A 16460-nucleotide genomic window follows, 5' to 3' on the forward strand; every position below is an offset into this window, starting at 1 on the left:
CTGGCCCCGCATCCTTCATGCTGGGGGACTCCGGCAGCCCCCTCCTAAACAGCCAGCCCTAAGAGGGCTGCTGGCAGCAGGTTCTACCCCATATCCGCTACTCTGGGTATGGGCCAGTGGGGCTGCTCCCCGATGGCACACTACTTCCCCAGGCTCTCCACATGCCCAGCTCCGCACCCCAGAGACCAGCAGGGGTTCCCTGCACAGGGGCACTAGGGGGTCCCCCAAGGCTGGGCTGCTTTCTGCCCCGAGGCAGGAAGGATTTTGCTGACGCAGCACACACCTCTCCCACTGACTCCCCAAGACAATGAGGCTGGGAGGAGAAGGCCCTGGGGGCTCCTCCTGCCCAGCTGCCCCACTTGGTCCCTGAACCAGGTGAGGGTGGTGATGGGGCTGAGAATACAGGGGCTGGATCTCTGTCCCCTGGAGGCCTCTGTCAGATACTCCATCAGGCGTATGCACCGCCTACTGACCTACTGAGCCCAGTTGGCCTGATGGTCTGGGAGAGGCCAGCTCTGGAAGGACATCTGGGGGGCTCTGTTTGGGTTACAGGCGCCCTGGAGGCTGAGAAGACACCTCCTTTGCCACTCGTCTTGGGTCAGAGCAGCTGTGGTGGCCTGTGGTATAGTGATCCATGCCCAGGCCATACTCCTGCAGTGGGACCAAGACAAGCAGTGGACAGAGCTGGAGGGGGGAGGCTGGGCGTTGTCCATACCCTCAGATGCACAGAGGAGGCCTGGCATTGGGCACGGGACAGTGGGCAGAGGGGGTAAGGTAAGGCTGGCTGCCTCCCAACGCACTGTCACCCAGCTTGGGGGAGGCCCTTCCTTCTCTTGGCCCCATACAGTTCTAGGGACAATCAGGGATTCAGACCCCGGGCCTTCGGGGGAACAATGAGGCCCTTGAAGGCCCTCCCCCCTGCATTGTGCTTGGTGGTGAGAGGTGGCCCTGGATCGGGCTGGGATTCTGCCGGGTGTACACCCTTGGAGGCCAGTGTCTGACCAGCCGGCAGGTGGAAGGGCTCAGAGGGACTTGCATTTTGTGACCTGAAAAAGGTAGGGTGCTGTCTAGGGACCAGCTGTGGGTTGCCCTTGGGGCTGAGCAGTGTCACCCTCCCCTCTGGACCAGGGTTTCAGGCCTGTTCTAGCCTCTTGAAATGGCCTTTCCCCAGGAGAAATGGGCCCAGCTAGGTGTCCATTCTGGGGGATCTGTCTGAAGCCCACTGTTCACAGGTGGGTCCTGACCAGCAGGGTCTTCTGGGATCGCAAGACCTGAAGGGGGAGGCTGCTCAGCGGGAGGAGTAGGGGTGTGTGCCCAGAACCTCCCCCGGCAGCTGGGAACTCATGCTGTGCGGGACTGACCAGCCCAGGCAGGCAGCTATTTGGGCCGGAGGGGGGGCGGGGGAGGGGGAATCTGGGAGCCCCACCCCTACATGTGGGCAGTCAAGCCAGGATGGGTACACCTCCCTGCCCTCCACACCTGACCTGGGGCCAGCCAGCCTCTTCATGGCCTGGGACGGACTTCCCTTAAGTTACTGTGGGTCCTAGGTCCTCAGGCCCAGGGGACCAACAGGAAATAGAACAGACCCATGTCCTCCAGGAGGGCCCCCCAATGTGCCACAGAAATGGCGAGTTGTCTTTGCCAGAGCAAGGATGGTGAGCAGGAGTTGGCAGAGGGCTTGGCAAGGGGCAGCTGCTGGTCCGGGAGTGGTCAGGCTGCTGCCCAGGGCAGGGCCTGTGGTGTGCTGGGCTGTGGGGACTAGGTGGACATGGCAGGGGCCTGGGAGTGCAGAGGAAAAGTGACCCGTGTTCTGCGTTGAGAAAGGTGGCAGTGTGCTGGCTGCGGTGGCTCTACCCAGGGCAGTTTGAGAGGAGGGGTGAGGGGGTTGGGAGGAGTGGAGAGTGTGGGCACTCTGCAGGAGTGGGCAAGGGGCTCTGCATCCTACCCTGGGCCAGCAGTGCACTGGGAGCTCCGGAGGGGGCAGAGGCCAGGCCGCTGGAGCTGTTCGGGCGGTGCCACATGACTTGCTCCCCAGGCCCATGCCCACCACACCTCAACCCTCCCCGGAGGAGCTCCCTCACTTCCCAGTTCCAGCTGCAGCTGAGAGGCTCCTGAGTCCTCCATGGGATCTCTGCCCCCTCGGGTTCCTCGAATCCCAGCTACCTACATCATTGGCCCTGGGATGCACCCACCCTTCCCAGAAGGAGGTGTCTCCTAACTCCCTGCATTTGCTGAGCACCTGGTGTGGAGAGAGTGGCAAGGCGTGTGGGTGAGCACACGTGTGAGGCAGAGCGCATACCTGGACGAGGCCAGCCCTGAAGGCCCTGGGAGGATGAGGGCTTTGGCTGAGATCCAGCCTCCCTGGGACCCACTCTGACAGGGCCTTCAGCCTCCTTGGGCTGAGGGGGTGGGATGGGTGTTGGGGGTAGACTGATGTGCATAGGAGCTGCTGTGCAGTTGTATGAGGGTCCCCAAGCCAGGGATTTGGGTCCTGGCTGGCCAGGAAATCCAGGCAAAACACAACTGGGACCTCCAGGATGGGAATTAAGTGTCCCGGGGAGGGACCTGGAAAGGCTAAACCCCATGGGATCACCACAGAACTGATGAGGGGAGACCTGGGAGAAGAGCTAAGGTTGGGAGGGGGCGTACAGCACCGGGCCTGTGCCCCCAGGTCTCCTCAGGGGGTGGACAGGTGGGAGCCGGCTCTGGGCTCCAGGGCAGAGCCATCTGGAAGTATTCATGGTGCTCACCTGTGGATGAAGGCTGTCGGTGGCAGGTGCAGGCAAGGTCCCTATGTCCGCATGGAGGCAAAGCGTTGCCTGAGACGCCTCATTCCACTGCCCGAGGTTCCAAGGCCAGGGTTCCCCTGCCTCATGGCAGCTGAGCGCTGAGGCCCTGCCCACAGCCCCACCTCGGCAGAGGAAAGTCCCACCCACGTGGCCCTAAGGGGTGCGGGGAGGAAGTGTGGTCAGAAATGGGAAGGAAATTGCTGGCCGGGCCATGGCCTGCTGCACTGCAGGATGGCGCTAGGCTGTCCCTGGCTCTCAGCCCTGCCTCCCACCCCCACCTCCTGAACCTTTGTGCAGACGGGGGGGGGGTGGGGGGGGGGTGTGTACTTGAAGCAGAGAGAGCCCAGCTGCCCACCCTGCAGAGGCCACTCTCCAGGTCTGGACTGGGGGAAGCAAGCCAGCTGTCTCAGGACAGGCCGTCCTGAAGCCCACCATCACACCTCCCTCCAGCCTCTTGGTGGGGATGACCAGCCAGCCGTCACAGGGAACCCCTGTTTGTGCTCACGCTGGCCCAGCAGTCATCGCTCCCAACACCCTTGCTGACTGTTCAAGATCTGCCACCTCCCAGACCCAGGGTTTTTGGCTCCTCCCTCCCACCCCATCCCTCCCCACCCCCAAATAAATAAAATAACCCTCATCCTGGATCTCTGAGCAGCTCTTATCTACACTTGCTCTGATATGGTTTGGGTGAGATTCCCTGTGAACAGAAGTCCCTGCAAACCCCCAGAGTCTGGATCCCTGAAGGGGCAGCAGCCCCCTTCCCGCTGGCCCGGCTGAGCCCTTGCTGGCCGCAGCTGCCCAGCAGCACTGATTGCCCCACTGCAGCCCAGAACAGGTCACCAGCCAAGTCTACCCCCCAAACCTGAGCCTCCAGGCAGACAGATGTGTGCCAGGCAGGGAGATAAGATGGGGCTGGGGCTCAGAGTGATAGGCGGTAACTACAATATTTCAATTAAGGTCTTTATTTTACAGCACTGCGGTTCATAGAGAAGTAGAGGTGAGAAGACCATGTGACCCCCATGCCCACCCACCATGGGACAATCAAAACTATAGCCCACACATCCCTCAGATTCCCCATGTTCCCTTTAAAAAAAAAAATCATATATATATATATATATATATATATATATATATATATATATATATGTTGTTAATCCTCACCTAAGGATATTTTTTCCATTGATTTTCTTTTTTTTAATATATATTTTATTGATTTTTTACAGAGAGGAAGAGAGAGGGATAGAGAGTTAGAAACATTGATGAGAGAGAAACATGAATTAGCTGCCTCCTGCACAGCCCCTAATGGGGATGTGCTCACAACCAAGGTACATGCTCTTGACCGGAATCGAACCTGGGACCTTTCAGTCCACAGACCGACGCTCTACCACTGAGCTAAACCGGTTTTGGCTGATTTTCTTTTTTTTTTGAGAGAGAGAGGGGAAGACAGGAATGGAAGGAGGGGAGGGGGGAGGGAGGGAGAGAGAAACATCAATATGAGAAAGACACATCGATTGGTCAGTCGCTTCCCACACAAGTCCAGACTAGAGTGGGGTCTCGAACCTGCAACCCAGTAATGTGCCTTTGGCCAGGAATCAAACCTGTGACCCTTCAGTGCACAGGCAAACACTATTTTGCCACACCAGTGCTTTCCCATGTTTCCCATGACCTTTTCTTTATAATATATTTTATTGATTTTTTACAGAGAGGAAGGGAGAGGGATAGAGAGCTAGAAACATTGATGAAAGAGAAACATTTATCAGCTGCCTCCTGCACACCTACTGGGGATGTGTCCGAAACCCCTGACTGGAATCAAACCTGGGACTCCCATGACATCATCACCATCATCATCATCATCATCATCATCATCATCATCATCATCATTGGTTAATCCTTATCTGAGGATATTTATCCATAGATTTTTTTTTTTTTTTAAGGAAGAGTGGAAGAGAGAGATAAATATTGATGTGAGAGGAACACATTGATTGGTTGCTCCAGCATGAGCCCCTATTGGGCCTGGGCTGGGGAGAAGCCTGCAACCAAGGTACATGACCTTGACCTGACTGGAATCGAACCCACAGGCCAACACTCTATCCACTGAGCCAAACTGACTAGGGCTCCCATGACCTTTGATGTCCCCAGTTTCCCCCATGAGGCATGTGGTCCTCACGTCTCTGTCCTCTGGGCCCCACTGGGCATGTATATCTCGGATCCCCTGAGTCCCTCAGAGCCCCTTGCCCGATGCCCTCGGCTGTGTCAATGAAAAAGCCCCTCCTGGAACTTGTCTCCTGGTCGCCTGGGCTGAGGTTTTGGGGAGAGGCAGCGAGGGCCGCCCTTCTCACACCATTGCAAGGCCCGTGCTCTCATCCTCGCCTTTCACTGCAGGTGGGTTCTGGTCCCACCCACGGTCACATTTGCAGGCTCTGCTCTCCGTCCCTGTTGTGCACTCTGGGCAGCTGCCCTTGAGGAATGAGGGTTAGACACCCTTCTTCCCCCCCCCCCCCGAGGGCACAGTGGCTCCAAAAACTATTTAGAATTCCCTTTTCCCCATTTAGTTATTCAGTAATTTGTATCAATAGGGACTCGTTCATTTTATACTTTGGTAATAATCTATAACTCAGCCTATATTACTCCTTTATCCACTCTATTGCCCAAGTTGATCTGGTTTCAGACACCCATGGGGAGCTCCTTCCATAAATTACTGTATCGCTTTGCCGTACCCCTCAGCAGTGTGTGTGTGTGTGTGTGTGTGTGTGGAGGGGGGACATGTGCTAGCACTTCCTTACTCTGTCTCCACCAGATGCTCCAGGAGAATTCCTAAAGTGCTGGGACTGGTCCTCCGGATCCATGTGCCAGGGCAGGAGGCAGCACCAGCAGAAGGTGTGGGTTTGAGGACTCCTGTGCATGTCACTAAGACCAGGGCAAGGGTCTTCCAGGCTAGAGCTGGGCACTGCCAGCCCCCGACTGCGGAATGACCACCTTGACTGCATGTGTGACACAGGTCCTGCACACACATGTATGAGCACATGGACGTGCATCTGATCTGAAGAGCCAGAGCCTCTGCCCCTGCTCGAAGGCTGTCTGAGACCCCCGTGACACAGGGGGAACAGAGAGGTTCGCTCCTTCCCCTCCCGCTGCTCAGGATGGCCCTGCGACTGACCACTGTCACCTGCCCTCTTCTCTCTGCATCATCCCTCACCCCCCAGGGCGGGGTCTGACCCATGCCAAGCTGGAGCTGGTCTCTAGATCCCCCGCCACAGGTCATGGGTGTGAGGGGAGTACTTCCACCCCAGGGATTGCCAAATGAGGCATGAAGGCTTTCCCCCGAGAACCAGTTGTTAATACTGACCCCCAAAGCACAAGTCAGGTCTGCCTGCACCCTGAGACTCCCCCCTTCCCCGTGTCTTGGGTGAGAGGAAAGAAGTGGGGGCTGCTCTGCCTTCCCTTTCTGGTGGCTTTAGCCTCCTGTGGTGTGTCAGGTGAGGGTGGAACAGGTCCTGGAAGAGCAGCCAGTCTCAGGCCTGAGGGGTCCTCTGTGAGCCCCTGCCTGCGGCAGAGTGAGGGAGAAGGCGGCCCTGAAGGGACTGGCCTGCACCAGCCTGTACCTGAGTATATGTGCACATGGGAGCGTGCATATCTGCATACGCATGTGTCTGAGTATTTGTATGTGTGTGATGACTGTGTGCGTGAGTGTTTATAAGTGTGTGCACACTTGAGTGTGCATATCTGTGAGTTCATTGTACACCTGTATGCACATGTCTGAGTGTTTGCATGTGTGTAAGGTTAACTGTGTGTTAACACAGGGTATTTTTTATATGTGCACTCATGTGAGTGTGCATGTTATGAGTACGGTTGTACACCTGTATGCATGTGTGTCTGAGTGAACATGAGTGTGTGTCTGTGTTTGCATTGCATACGTGTAGCTCTGAGGTGGGCCGTGCACACAGATGTAAGGAAGTAGGGTCATTTCCCCAGGAACCCTGACTACCCTCTCTTCCTCCCCACCTCCCGCCAGGGAGAGGCCAACTGCATAAAGAGGGCCCGGAGCCCGGCTTGTCTCTGCCTCTCCATCCCACACCTGCCCACGCTGCCTCCAGGCCTGCTCAGGAGGAAGGGCCAGGAGAGCTGGGCACTCAGGGGTCTCCTTTCCCAGACTCCCCAGGAGCAGGTACCGGCCTTGGCTGTGGGAAGGTGGGCACTGGGAGCAGGTACTGGCCTTGGCTGTGGGAAGGTGGGCACTGGGAGCAGGTACCGGCCTTGGCTGTGGGAAGGTGGGCACTGGGAGCGGGTACCGGCCGTGGCTGTGGGAAGGTGGGCACTGGGAGCGGGTACTGGCCGTGGCTGTGGGAAGGTGGGCACTGGGAGCAGGTACCGGCCTTGGCTGTGGGAAGGTGGGCACTGGGAGCGGGTACCGGCCGTGGCTGTGGGAAGGTGGGCACTGAAAGCAGGTACAGCCTTGGCTGTGGGAAGGTGGGCACTGGGAGCAGGTACTGGCCGTGGCTGTGGGAAGATGGGCATGGGGAGCAGGTATTGGCTGTGGCTGTGGGAAGGTGGGCACTGGGAGCAGGTACTGGCCTTGGATGTGGGAAGGTGGGTGATGGAGCAGGTACTGGCCTTGGCTGTGGGAAGGTGGGTGATGGAGCAGGTACTGGCCTTGGCTGTGGGAAGGTGGGTGTTGGGAGCAGGACTTCATACAGCGAGGTGCTGCTGGGGGCTGAGTGGGGTGGGGGCCAAGCATGCATGACGGCTGAGGCTGGCCTCTGGTTTCTAGGCAACCCCATGAAGCTGGCTCACCCAGTTGACTCCCCGTGGCTCTCAGGACCTAGGGTGGGGTTCCCAGACGTGAGGGATGGGAGAGGCTTGCACAGAACCAAGCTTTCCTGGGGAGCACAGGAGGGGCTGGCTCCACTGGAGGCCACTGGGACCTGGGTCAGCAGGGGTGAGTGGTCCACGGAGCAACACAGCCTGTTGACCATCAGCATGGGGTCTCTCCTTTGCCAACCCAGGCCCCACTTCTCTGTACACACCTCAGGGGCAGGGGGCAGGGGCCAGAGGTGGGAGCGGGGCTCCTGGAGGGGCTGTTCCTGCAGCGGAAGGCAGCTGAGTCCCCTCTGGGGCCCTGGACTCCTGCCCCTGTGCTCCTCCGGGCCATGGGGTTAGCTCTAGTCCCCTCCGAGGGTGGAGCTCCCCTTTTGGACCTCAGGTCCTGCCAACCCCCAGCCCCACATCCCCTCCCGCCCCCTCTCTCCCGCCCCTGGCTGAGCTCTGCTGTGGCCGCAGGTCCCGCCCCGCGCCCCTATGACCAACATGAGCTGGAGCTTCCTGACGCGGCTGCTGGAGGAGATCCACCACCACTCCACGTTCGTGGGCAAGGTGTGGCTCACGGTGCTGGTGGTCTTCCGCATCGTGCTCACGGCCGTGGGCGGCGAGGCCATCTACTCGGACGAGCAGACCAAGTTCACCTGCAACACCAAGCAGCCGGGCTGCGACAACGTCTGCTACGACGCCTTCGCGCCCCTCTCCCACGTGCGCTTCTGGGTCTTCCAGATCGTGGTCATCTCCACGCCCTCCGTCATGTACCTGGGCTACGCCGTGCACCGCCTGGCCCGCGCCGCCACCCGCGAGCGCCGCCGCGCGCCCCCGCCGCTGCCCGCGCCCGCCCGCCCCGCCTGGCCCGAGCCCGGGGACCTGGGCGAGGAGGAGCCCATGCTGAGCCTGGGCGAGGACGACGAGGAGCCGGGGCCGGCCGACGGCCTGGGCGCGGAGGACCCGGCGGAGGCGGCGAGCGCGGCCAAGGGCCTCGGCGGCGGGGACGCCCAGGCGGCGGGGGCCCCGGGCGCCCACGGGCCGCACGACGGGCGGCGGCGCATCCAGCGCGAGGGCCTGATGCGCGTGTACGTGGCGCAGCTGGTGGCGCGGGCCGCCTTCGAGGTGGCCTTCCTGGTGGGCCAGTACCTGCTGTACGGCTTCGAGGTGCCGCCCTTCTTCCCCTGCAGCCGCCGGCCCTGCCCGCACGTGGTCGACTGCTTCGTGTCGCGGCCCACGGAGAAGACGGTCTTCCTGCTGGTCATGTACGTGGTCAGCTGCCTGTGCCTGCTGCTCAACCTCTGCGAGATGGCGCACCTGGGCCTGGGCAGCGCCAAGGACGCCGTGCGCGCCCGCCGCCCCGCGCCGCCCGGCCCCGGCCCCGCGCGCCGCCCGCCGCCAGGCCCGCCGCCCGCCGCCGCCGGCCTGGCCTTCCCGCCCGACTACAGCCTGGTGGTGCGCGCCCCCGGGCCCGCCCTGCGCGGCCCCGCGCTGCCCGCCCTGCGGGACCCGGACCGCCCGCCCTGCCCCGGCCTCTCCGCCGCCCGGGGGCCCCCGCGGGCCGGCGCCTCGGCTTCCGGCTCGGGCAGCGCCACGTCGGGGGGCACGGGCGGGGACCAGGGCCGGCCCGGCGCCAAACTCAGGGCGGGCTCCGAGAAAGGCAGTGCCAGCAGCCGGGAGGGCAAGACCACCGTCTGGATCTGAGGCCCCGGCCCGGGGCTCGGCCCTCCCTCCGCCGGCATCGCCTCGGCTGGGGACTCTGGGATGAAGCTGGGTACCGGCCGCGCTGGACACAGAGCATCACCTGCCGTCTCCTCCTCCTGCTCCTCCTCGGCTGGCCGACCTCTCCCCTGGGAAGGGCACCCTCTGCTCGTATCACTACCCCTGCACACCGGAGCCCTCTCTCCCAGTTCTGGTCCGTAAACCCTGAGGAGTGTGCTGGACTGTGGCTAGGGCACTGCCTCCCGCCCCCACCGCCCCCTACAGAGCCACCTTGAGCCTCTCTGGCCCAGGTGCCCAGTCCTTCCCTCAGCTTCCCTGGGCCTGGCCAGCGCCTCAGGACAACGTCTCTGAACAGAGGGTCCAGCCTCCTCCGAGGTGCCTGGCCTGGGCGTTCGGGGTACAATGCTGTCCCCACTCCCCACTCCCTGCAGCAGCCAATGGGACTCCTTTCCTAGCACCTTATTCCTCCCCCCCCCCCAGCCCACATGCTGCTTCCTGCAGAACGGAAGCAATTCCAAGTCTTCTTCCTACAGTAGGGGAAACCGAGGCAGCCCGCAGCTGCGTCTCCTCCCTCCTTGGCCCTTTGGGCACCAGCTCCTAAGCTGCCCGTACTCCTCCCCGAGTGCGGGGCGGGCTTGCATCCTGCCCGGGGCCCCGCCCAGACAGATGGGCGTGGATTCGGCCACGCCCTCTAAGCTTCCCGCTGCCGGCTGGGCCCTTCCCCTGGGACGTCAGTCTGCCTTGCTGCTGGGACCTACAGGGTGGTGGCCTGGAGCTGCGGCGTTGGCCTTGTTGGGAGAAGGGGCTTAGGGGCTCCTGCCCAGGGCCTCTCTGCCCTGGAGCCCCTTCCTAATTCAGACACAGCCTCCCAAATAAAAATCTAACTTTTGTTTATAACTGTATGTGTGATGTGTGTGTATGCACAGGTATGTATTTATGTGCATGTGACCTGTGTGCACATGTCCTGTGTACAAGCACATGCATACATGTATCCCTACGGTGTGTGCAAACGTGTGCATGTCCATCACTGCCTCCAGGTACACAGCTAAGCTCTAGGCTAGCCTGGAGAGCAGCTCCTGAGACACGGGCTGCAGCTCAGTGCCAGGCAGAGGCCAGGCGGGCCCCTCCACGCACACGGGTGGTAAGAACGAAGAGCAGTCCAGGCCCGACACTCAGAGCCAAGATGGCCTGTGGCTCAGGGGACAGCGGGGCCCTGCTGTCTCAGGGGAACTTTGATGAGGTGGCTTTGGTGAGGAGCAGAGGTGGCAGGGGAGGTGGGGAAATCAGCTGCTGTTTGCAAGGAACCACCTTGGTCTAGTCTTCGGTGACCAACTGCCTTCCCTCAGGCCCGGCTCAGGTCCTGACAACCTCTCCTGGCTGGAAGCCCTCTCTTTGCTGCCCCGGGGACCAAGCCCTGCTAACGTAAGAACAGTCAAACCTGTAAAGAATTTTCGTGAGTTAATATGAGCCAAACTGTCACCAATTGCCAGGAAGCAGAACCACAACGGATTGGGATAATTTTCCAGAGCAGTGCTCCGCAAACTGCAGCTCGCGAGCCTCAGTTTGCCTCTCTGTTGACTAATGAGTTTGCCGACCACTGCTCCAGAGAATGGTGGTTTTTCACCTGTTTTAGTTACATCAAAGGAGGAGATGTAAGTAGGTTACATGAAATCCATTGTGATAGGTTAGGGAGGCGAGAGGAAGCCAAGGGCGGGGGAACCCTGGGATTGGATAAAAAGTAAAATGGTAGACACATACTTCTTTTACTCGGGTGCAGGATAGTTAACAGTCACAACAATTAACATGATAACAATGACAATGAAGGAATTTGTGGTCTCCGCCCTGGCGCCCAGGGTATTCGGTTGTGCTCTGAGGGGTCCAGAAAAAAGGGAAGTTACAAGTTACTCTGACATTTCAATGATATGTTAGCACAAATGCAAAAAGACAATAAGCTCAGTTAAGGTAAAGCTTGACCTTGTCAGGGAAGATGCCAGATTAAGATGTAACTGCCCACAAGAACTGCTTTTAGTTAAAGTTTCATTTCAGACCATCCTGTGCGGTTTACCTTAGGTCTCTGAGTTTGCATGACTGCCATGCAGGCCTCCCCTGAGCGTGTCAAGTCAGCACATGGCCCCTTTTCCTCCACAGCTCCAAGGCGGGCTGAACCCTGCCCCTAACCTCAGCCTGCATCAGGTCAGATGCCACCTGTAAGCTGAGTCCCTCTTCCGTGTGGGGTCAGACTGTCGGAGCACCTCCCCTAGGTGAGCCCCTTCCTAGACAAGCCTGCCCCCAGAGGCACCCCGCCTCCAGGCTGAGCCTTGTCCGAGGGGAGCTGCGCTTCAGTGGAGACTGGCCTCTTGAAGAGCCCTCTCCCTGGGGAGCCTCGCCCCAGGAAGTCATGGAGAGCGACTCCAATCTGGATCCAGAGCTGGGACGTACAGCTCACCTCCCTAAAAGAATTTGGTCCACGGAGTAGCAGTCCTGGACTTAGGACTGTGATCCTGGCTTTGTGGTCACCGAGGGAGACTAGGTCCCTGGGGTTGGGGCAGTGCTGTCCTGCCATACCTGGTTTCTACGGGTAGGATCGGGCACAGCGAGTGGCCGAGCTGGTAGTGATGGAACGCCTGTGCACTCTCTCCCCGGCCCCTCCATGCTTCCATGTCAGTCCCCTGCAGCCCACTCTCCTCCTCTGGCAGAGGCCCTCAGGAGCTCAGAGAAATGGGTGGGCATCTGGGTGGGGAACAGTGGAACTTGGGCTTCACAACAGCCCTAATGGCTGCAGAGGGCAGCAAGGAATGCAGGCCTCTACTCCCAGCAGGGATGGGAGGCTGGCGGGACCCTGAAGGTCAGTGCTCCTCATATGATGGTGAAAGCGTCTAGAAGGGGTGGGGAGTGGGGCACGGCCCTACCAAGCAGATAGGGGAAAACACTGGGCAGATTTGTGTTTGGGGAAGAACATTCTAGATTTGAACATTCTGGACAGGATGTCTAGACTTTGGTCTTCTCCTGTCCTTGGACTTGGACTCAAGTGGGAACTTAGGCCACTGGTTCTCCTGAATCTTGAAGATGGCAGATCCCGGGACTTCTGAGCCTCCACCACTGCATGAGCCAATTCTTTGTAACACATCTTCCTCTACAGATCACAAGTTGATACTGGTTCTCTGGAGAACACCCAGGAATACACACCCACCAGCCAGAGATGGTTAGAGGGCACCCCCGCTGAGAGGGAAGCTGCAAAGGGAGGCTCTGTTCTGGAACAGATCTCTCAGCTCAGGCTTCGTGACAAATCCCACAGGCTGGGCTTACACGGACATTTCTCTCCCAGCCCTGAGGCTGAGAGTCCAGGATGCAGGTGTGGGCGGGGCTGGTTCCCTGGAGGCCTCTGTCCTCGGTGTTAGAGGGCCATCTCCTCCTGTGTCCCCACATGGCCGTCCCTCTGAGTGTGTCTGTTCTAATGTCCTCCTCTTGTAAGAACACTAGTCATATAAGAGGAGGCCTTGTTTCACTTTAATTACCTCTTTAAAGATCCTATCTCAAAAACAGCTCCATCTGAAGTCCTCCACCTGAAGGCAGAGGCCTCTGTCTCTGGAACTTGGGGGTTTGCATGCACCACCTGGGTCCTGTCAGTTTTGTGAGGGTTTGTTTGTTTGTTTTGTTTTTTACTAATATATTTTTATTGATTTCAGAGAGAAAGGGAGAGGGAGAGTGAGATAGAAACATCAATGGTGAGAGAGAATTACTGATCAGCTGCCTCCTGCTCATCCCCTACTGGGGATGGAGCCTGCAACCCGGGCGTGTACCCTTAAGCGGAATTGAACCTGGGACTCTTCGAGGTTCTATCCACTGAGCCAAACCGGCGAGGGCTTGTGAGATTTCTTTAAAATATGTTTCTATCGATTTTGAGAGAGGAAGGGAGAAGGCTAGAAAGATAGAAACATCGAGGAGAGAGAAACATCATTGATCGGCTGCCTCCTGCACATCCCCACTGGGGACTGAGCCCACAACCCGGGCATGTGCCTTGACCGGGAATTGAACTAGTGACCTCTTGGTTCATAGTTCAGTGCTCAACCACTGAGCCACACCAGCCAGGCAGTTTTGTGAGCTTTTGAGGGTGGGGTCTTAGGTTCTGTTGTCACTGGTTGTCCTATGCCTGAGAAGCCAGTCTGGGTGTCATCCATGGTCCCGTCTCTAAAACCAATTCCTTGACGCTGGACACAACCTCCACCTCATGCCTGAGCTGATACCTTAATGTGGTGGGCCATGTCTCACCCAGACATGGTTTTTGAGATGCTCAAAAGTCTGTTAACTCCAAGAACTGGAGCCCAGTCCAACCAATAAACCCCTTGTGTTCACTTAGCTACTTAAAAAACAAACAAAAAACAACATGAAAATCCCTCTCCGTGCCCCTGTCAACCTGGGATAACCATGAGGATGAAGGGCTGAACCTGGGCACAGAACTGTCCCCCCTGCCCACCCTGTCTGCCCGCCTGGCTCAGGAGCAGGCCAGCAGGGTAAGCCTCTGTGCCTCATGGGCTCCCTGGGCTGCGTTGGTCGCAGGCCCAAGCCGGGGCAGGGTCAGCCCGGGGCGCAGCTCAGGCAGGATCAGATGGAAAGGCCCCATCTCATTCCCATCCGTTTCCATCGCTGGAGCCAGCTCCCCATCTACTCAGGGAGACTGCAGAGGGCTGCAGGGAGGGGTGCTCTAACACCCCCAGAACGGGGCAACTTCCTTATCCTGCCTTTGGGAAGGGAGGAGGCCATGAGGAGAGAATAACAGGAAACCACCCCTGGCTCAGCAGCATCGGGGAAGTGGGGTCACACCCCCACACCCGCCATTTCCCAGCTCCTAGCTCCCCACCCGTCCTGATGACTCCAATCCTGTGGCCTCGGAGGCAGGACGGCGCACATGTGCATCTGACTTCAGCCCCAGCTCCCTGGGAACCTCCTGAGGCCCGGCCACCGCTCCTTCCAGAGAAGCAGTGGGACTGAGAAGGGGCAGCAGTTGGGTGGTGCTCACATGCTAGGCTCCCTAGTGTCAGGCTGGACAGGCTTCAGCAGAGACCCAGGAAGGCTTCCTGGAGGAGGGGCTGGGAGCAGCGCTGGCTGGCAGACTCCGGGGTGGTGGAAGGTGCTATCTGTTCCATCCATTGAGGCAGACACCAGCCTTGGCGGACGGAACAGACAGCATTGCCAGGTGGGGAGGAGCTGGAATGTTCACTTGACATTTTTTAGTCACTTTGCACTAAACAGCCCAGGTAGTGAAGCAGGCCATGGAGGTCCCAGGTGGCCCCAGGCTGCCTGCTGGCCCTTCCTGCAGCAGGGCCGGGGGGAAGCAGTTTTCCCTGCTGGCTGGGGTACAGGCTGATGTGAGGCTGCAGGAATGCGCCCCCATCCCGTGTTGTCCTCAGGGGCTGGCGGGAGGTGCTGGGTCACCTTTGGAATGCCCGGCGGCAGAGGAAGGCCTCCTCCGCGAAGGGCCAGTGGTCAGGGTCGCCACATACCAGGCCTGACTGGTGGGTCACAGCCAGGAAGCCAGCTGGGTGGGGATGGAGGGCCTGGGGGCTCTTGGCATGCTGCCTGTGCCCCTCACCACGCAGTTGGCCCCGCTGAAAAATCAGAGTTTGGACAGCACAGTCCCCAGAGGGGGCCAGCCCCACAAGTGGGAGCTGCACAAGCAAGGAGATAGCAGACCGAAACACAGGGCAAAATGTTGACAATTGGTGAAGGGTGGTACAGTTTATTACTTTCACAATTTCCGTAGGTTAAATATTTCAAATAGAACGTTGGAGAAATGCATTCACAGCTTTGTTGAGAGGTGGTATCTGGGCCCAGTCTTGGAGTGGGGCAAGTTGTGTGCTCTTGGGGAGGGGGCAGAGGTGGGAGGCCAGAGATGGGGCAGAGCTGACTCTGATGAGCCTGGAGGGGAGTGTGGGGCTGTGAGCTCTGTGAGGGAGAGTCCAGGTTATACATGGGGACCTCATGGACACAAGGGGTGTGCAGGCAAGCTGAGCCCAGTGCAGCTGGAGTGATGGGTCTTTAGGGAGACGTGGGGGTGAGGCTTGTGCACACACAGTTAGACTATCAAACATGCTGGAGGAGTGCCAAACAGACTAGGGGCTGGAATCTGGGAGTAATGCCTGGACTGCAGGCATGACTTGGAGCATTGGTTTGTGGACACTGAAATCAGGTGTCTGGAGAGCTGGTGGGTTGAGTGGAAGTGAGGAGGCTCCAAGGGGACACTCCTGACCCCACACTACAGGCCAGCATGGTTCTGCTCTGAAGCTCTCTGACCAGCAGACCTGGGTGGAAGTGACAGTGAGAAGGGAGCCCAGGCCAGCAGATGGGGGAGCAGGAAGCAGATGAACACAGCACAGGAGGGGCTGTGGCACTAGTGGCTGGTTTCAATCTGCCACCTTGCAGTTTCCTGGGTAGACCAGTTGTGGGTTTCACGAACAGTGAGTTATTTATAGGCTCTCAAAGTTTCCCTTGGGAGGGGAAGCAAACAACTAATGGGGGAGCAGGCGTTTAAAAACTGTGCTTGGTGTTAAGGGCTGAATTATGTACCCCAATATCCACTTGTGGAATCCCTATGCCCAGTGTGACAGAACTTAGAGATGGGCTTTAGGAAGTGATTAAGGTTAAATGAGGTGATAAGGGTGAGGCCCTGATCCCATAGGACTGGTATCCTTATGTGGAGCGACACCTGGAGTAAGAGAGGGCTGTGTGCACACTAAGAAGAGAAAGGCCCTGTCAGAAACCTGCCCGACAGTACCCTGATCCTGAATGTCCAGCCTCCCTTCAGGCTGTGAGGGAGATGGCCTGTGTTTAAGCCACCCAGCCTGAAGTGTTTATGTATCATGAGCTGACTGAGACACTTAGGAGACAACATGGAGATTTCCTGCAAAATTAAACACAGAATTGCTGTATGACCCAGCAATTCCACTTAGGGTATTTACCTGTGATACTGTGACTTACAGTGGAAGGTATACACTGAGTGGCCAGATTATCATGACCTCTGAATGCATAATAATCTGGCCACTCAGGGTATATTTGGTCTTGTATTATTCCTGGTACAGAGCTCCTAAAATCATGTGAATCTCTTGTAATGAGAACCATAAAGGAGTCTTTTCTTATATTAATGAAGTA

The 16460-nt window shown here is 58.4% G+C and overlaps 1 protein-coding gene across 1 annotated transcript; it reads left to right on the forward strand.

Annotated features, from left to right (window-relative positions):
• The first annotated feature begins 115 nt into the window (after positions 1-115).
• Positions 116-9693, forward strand: GJC2 (gap junction protein gamma 2). The gene is made up of 2 exons (XM_036450612.2): positions 116-1055; positions 8067-9693. The coding sequence occupies exon 2, from the start codon at positions 8085-8087 to the stop codon at positions 9294-9296; it is 1212 nt and encodes a 403-aa protein (XP_036306505.1). The 5' UTR covers positions 116-1055; positions 8067-8084; the 3' UTR covers positions 9297-9693.
• The last annotated feature ends 6767 nt before the right edge of the window (positions 9694-16460 follow it).

The sequence above is a fragment of the Pipistrellus kuhlii genome, unplaced genomic scaffold (assembly GCF_014108245.1).
Source record: "Pipistrellus kuhlii isolate mPipKuh1 unplaced genomic scaffold, mPipKuh1.p scaffold_m20_p_21, whole genome shotgun sequence".
Taxonomy (NCBI): domain Eukaryota; kingdom Metazoa; phylum Chordata; class Mammalia; order Chiroptera; family Vespertilionidae; genus Pipistrellus; species Pipistrellus kuhlii.

Excerpts from the sequence above, each read along its gene's own strand:
- GJC2 (XM_036450612.2), top strand. The coding sequence starts at position 8,085 with ATGACCAACATGAGCTGGAGCTTCCTGACGCGGCTGCTGGAGGAGATC.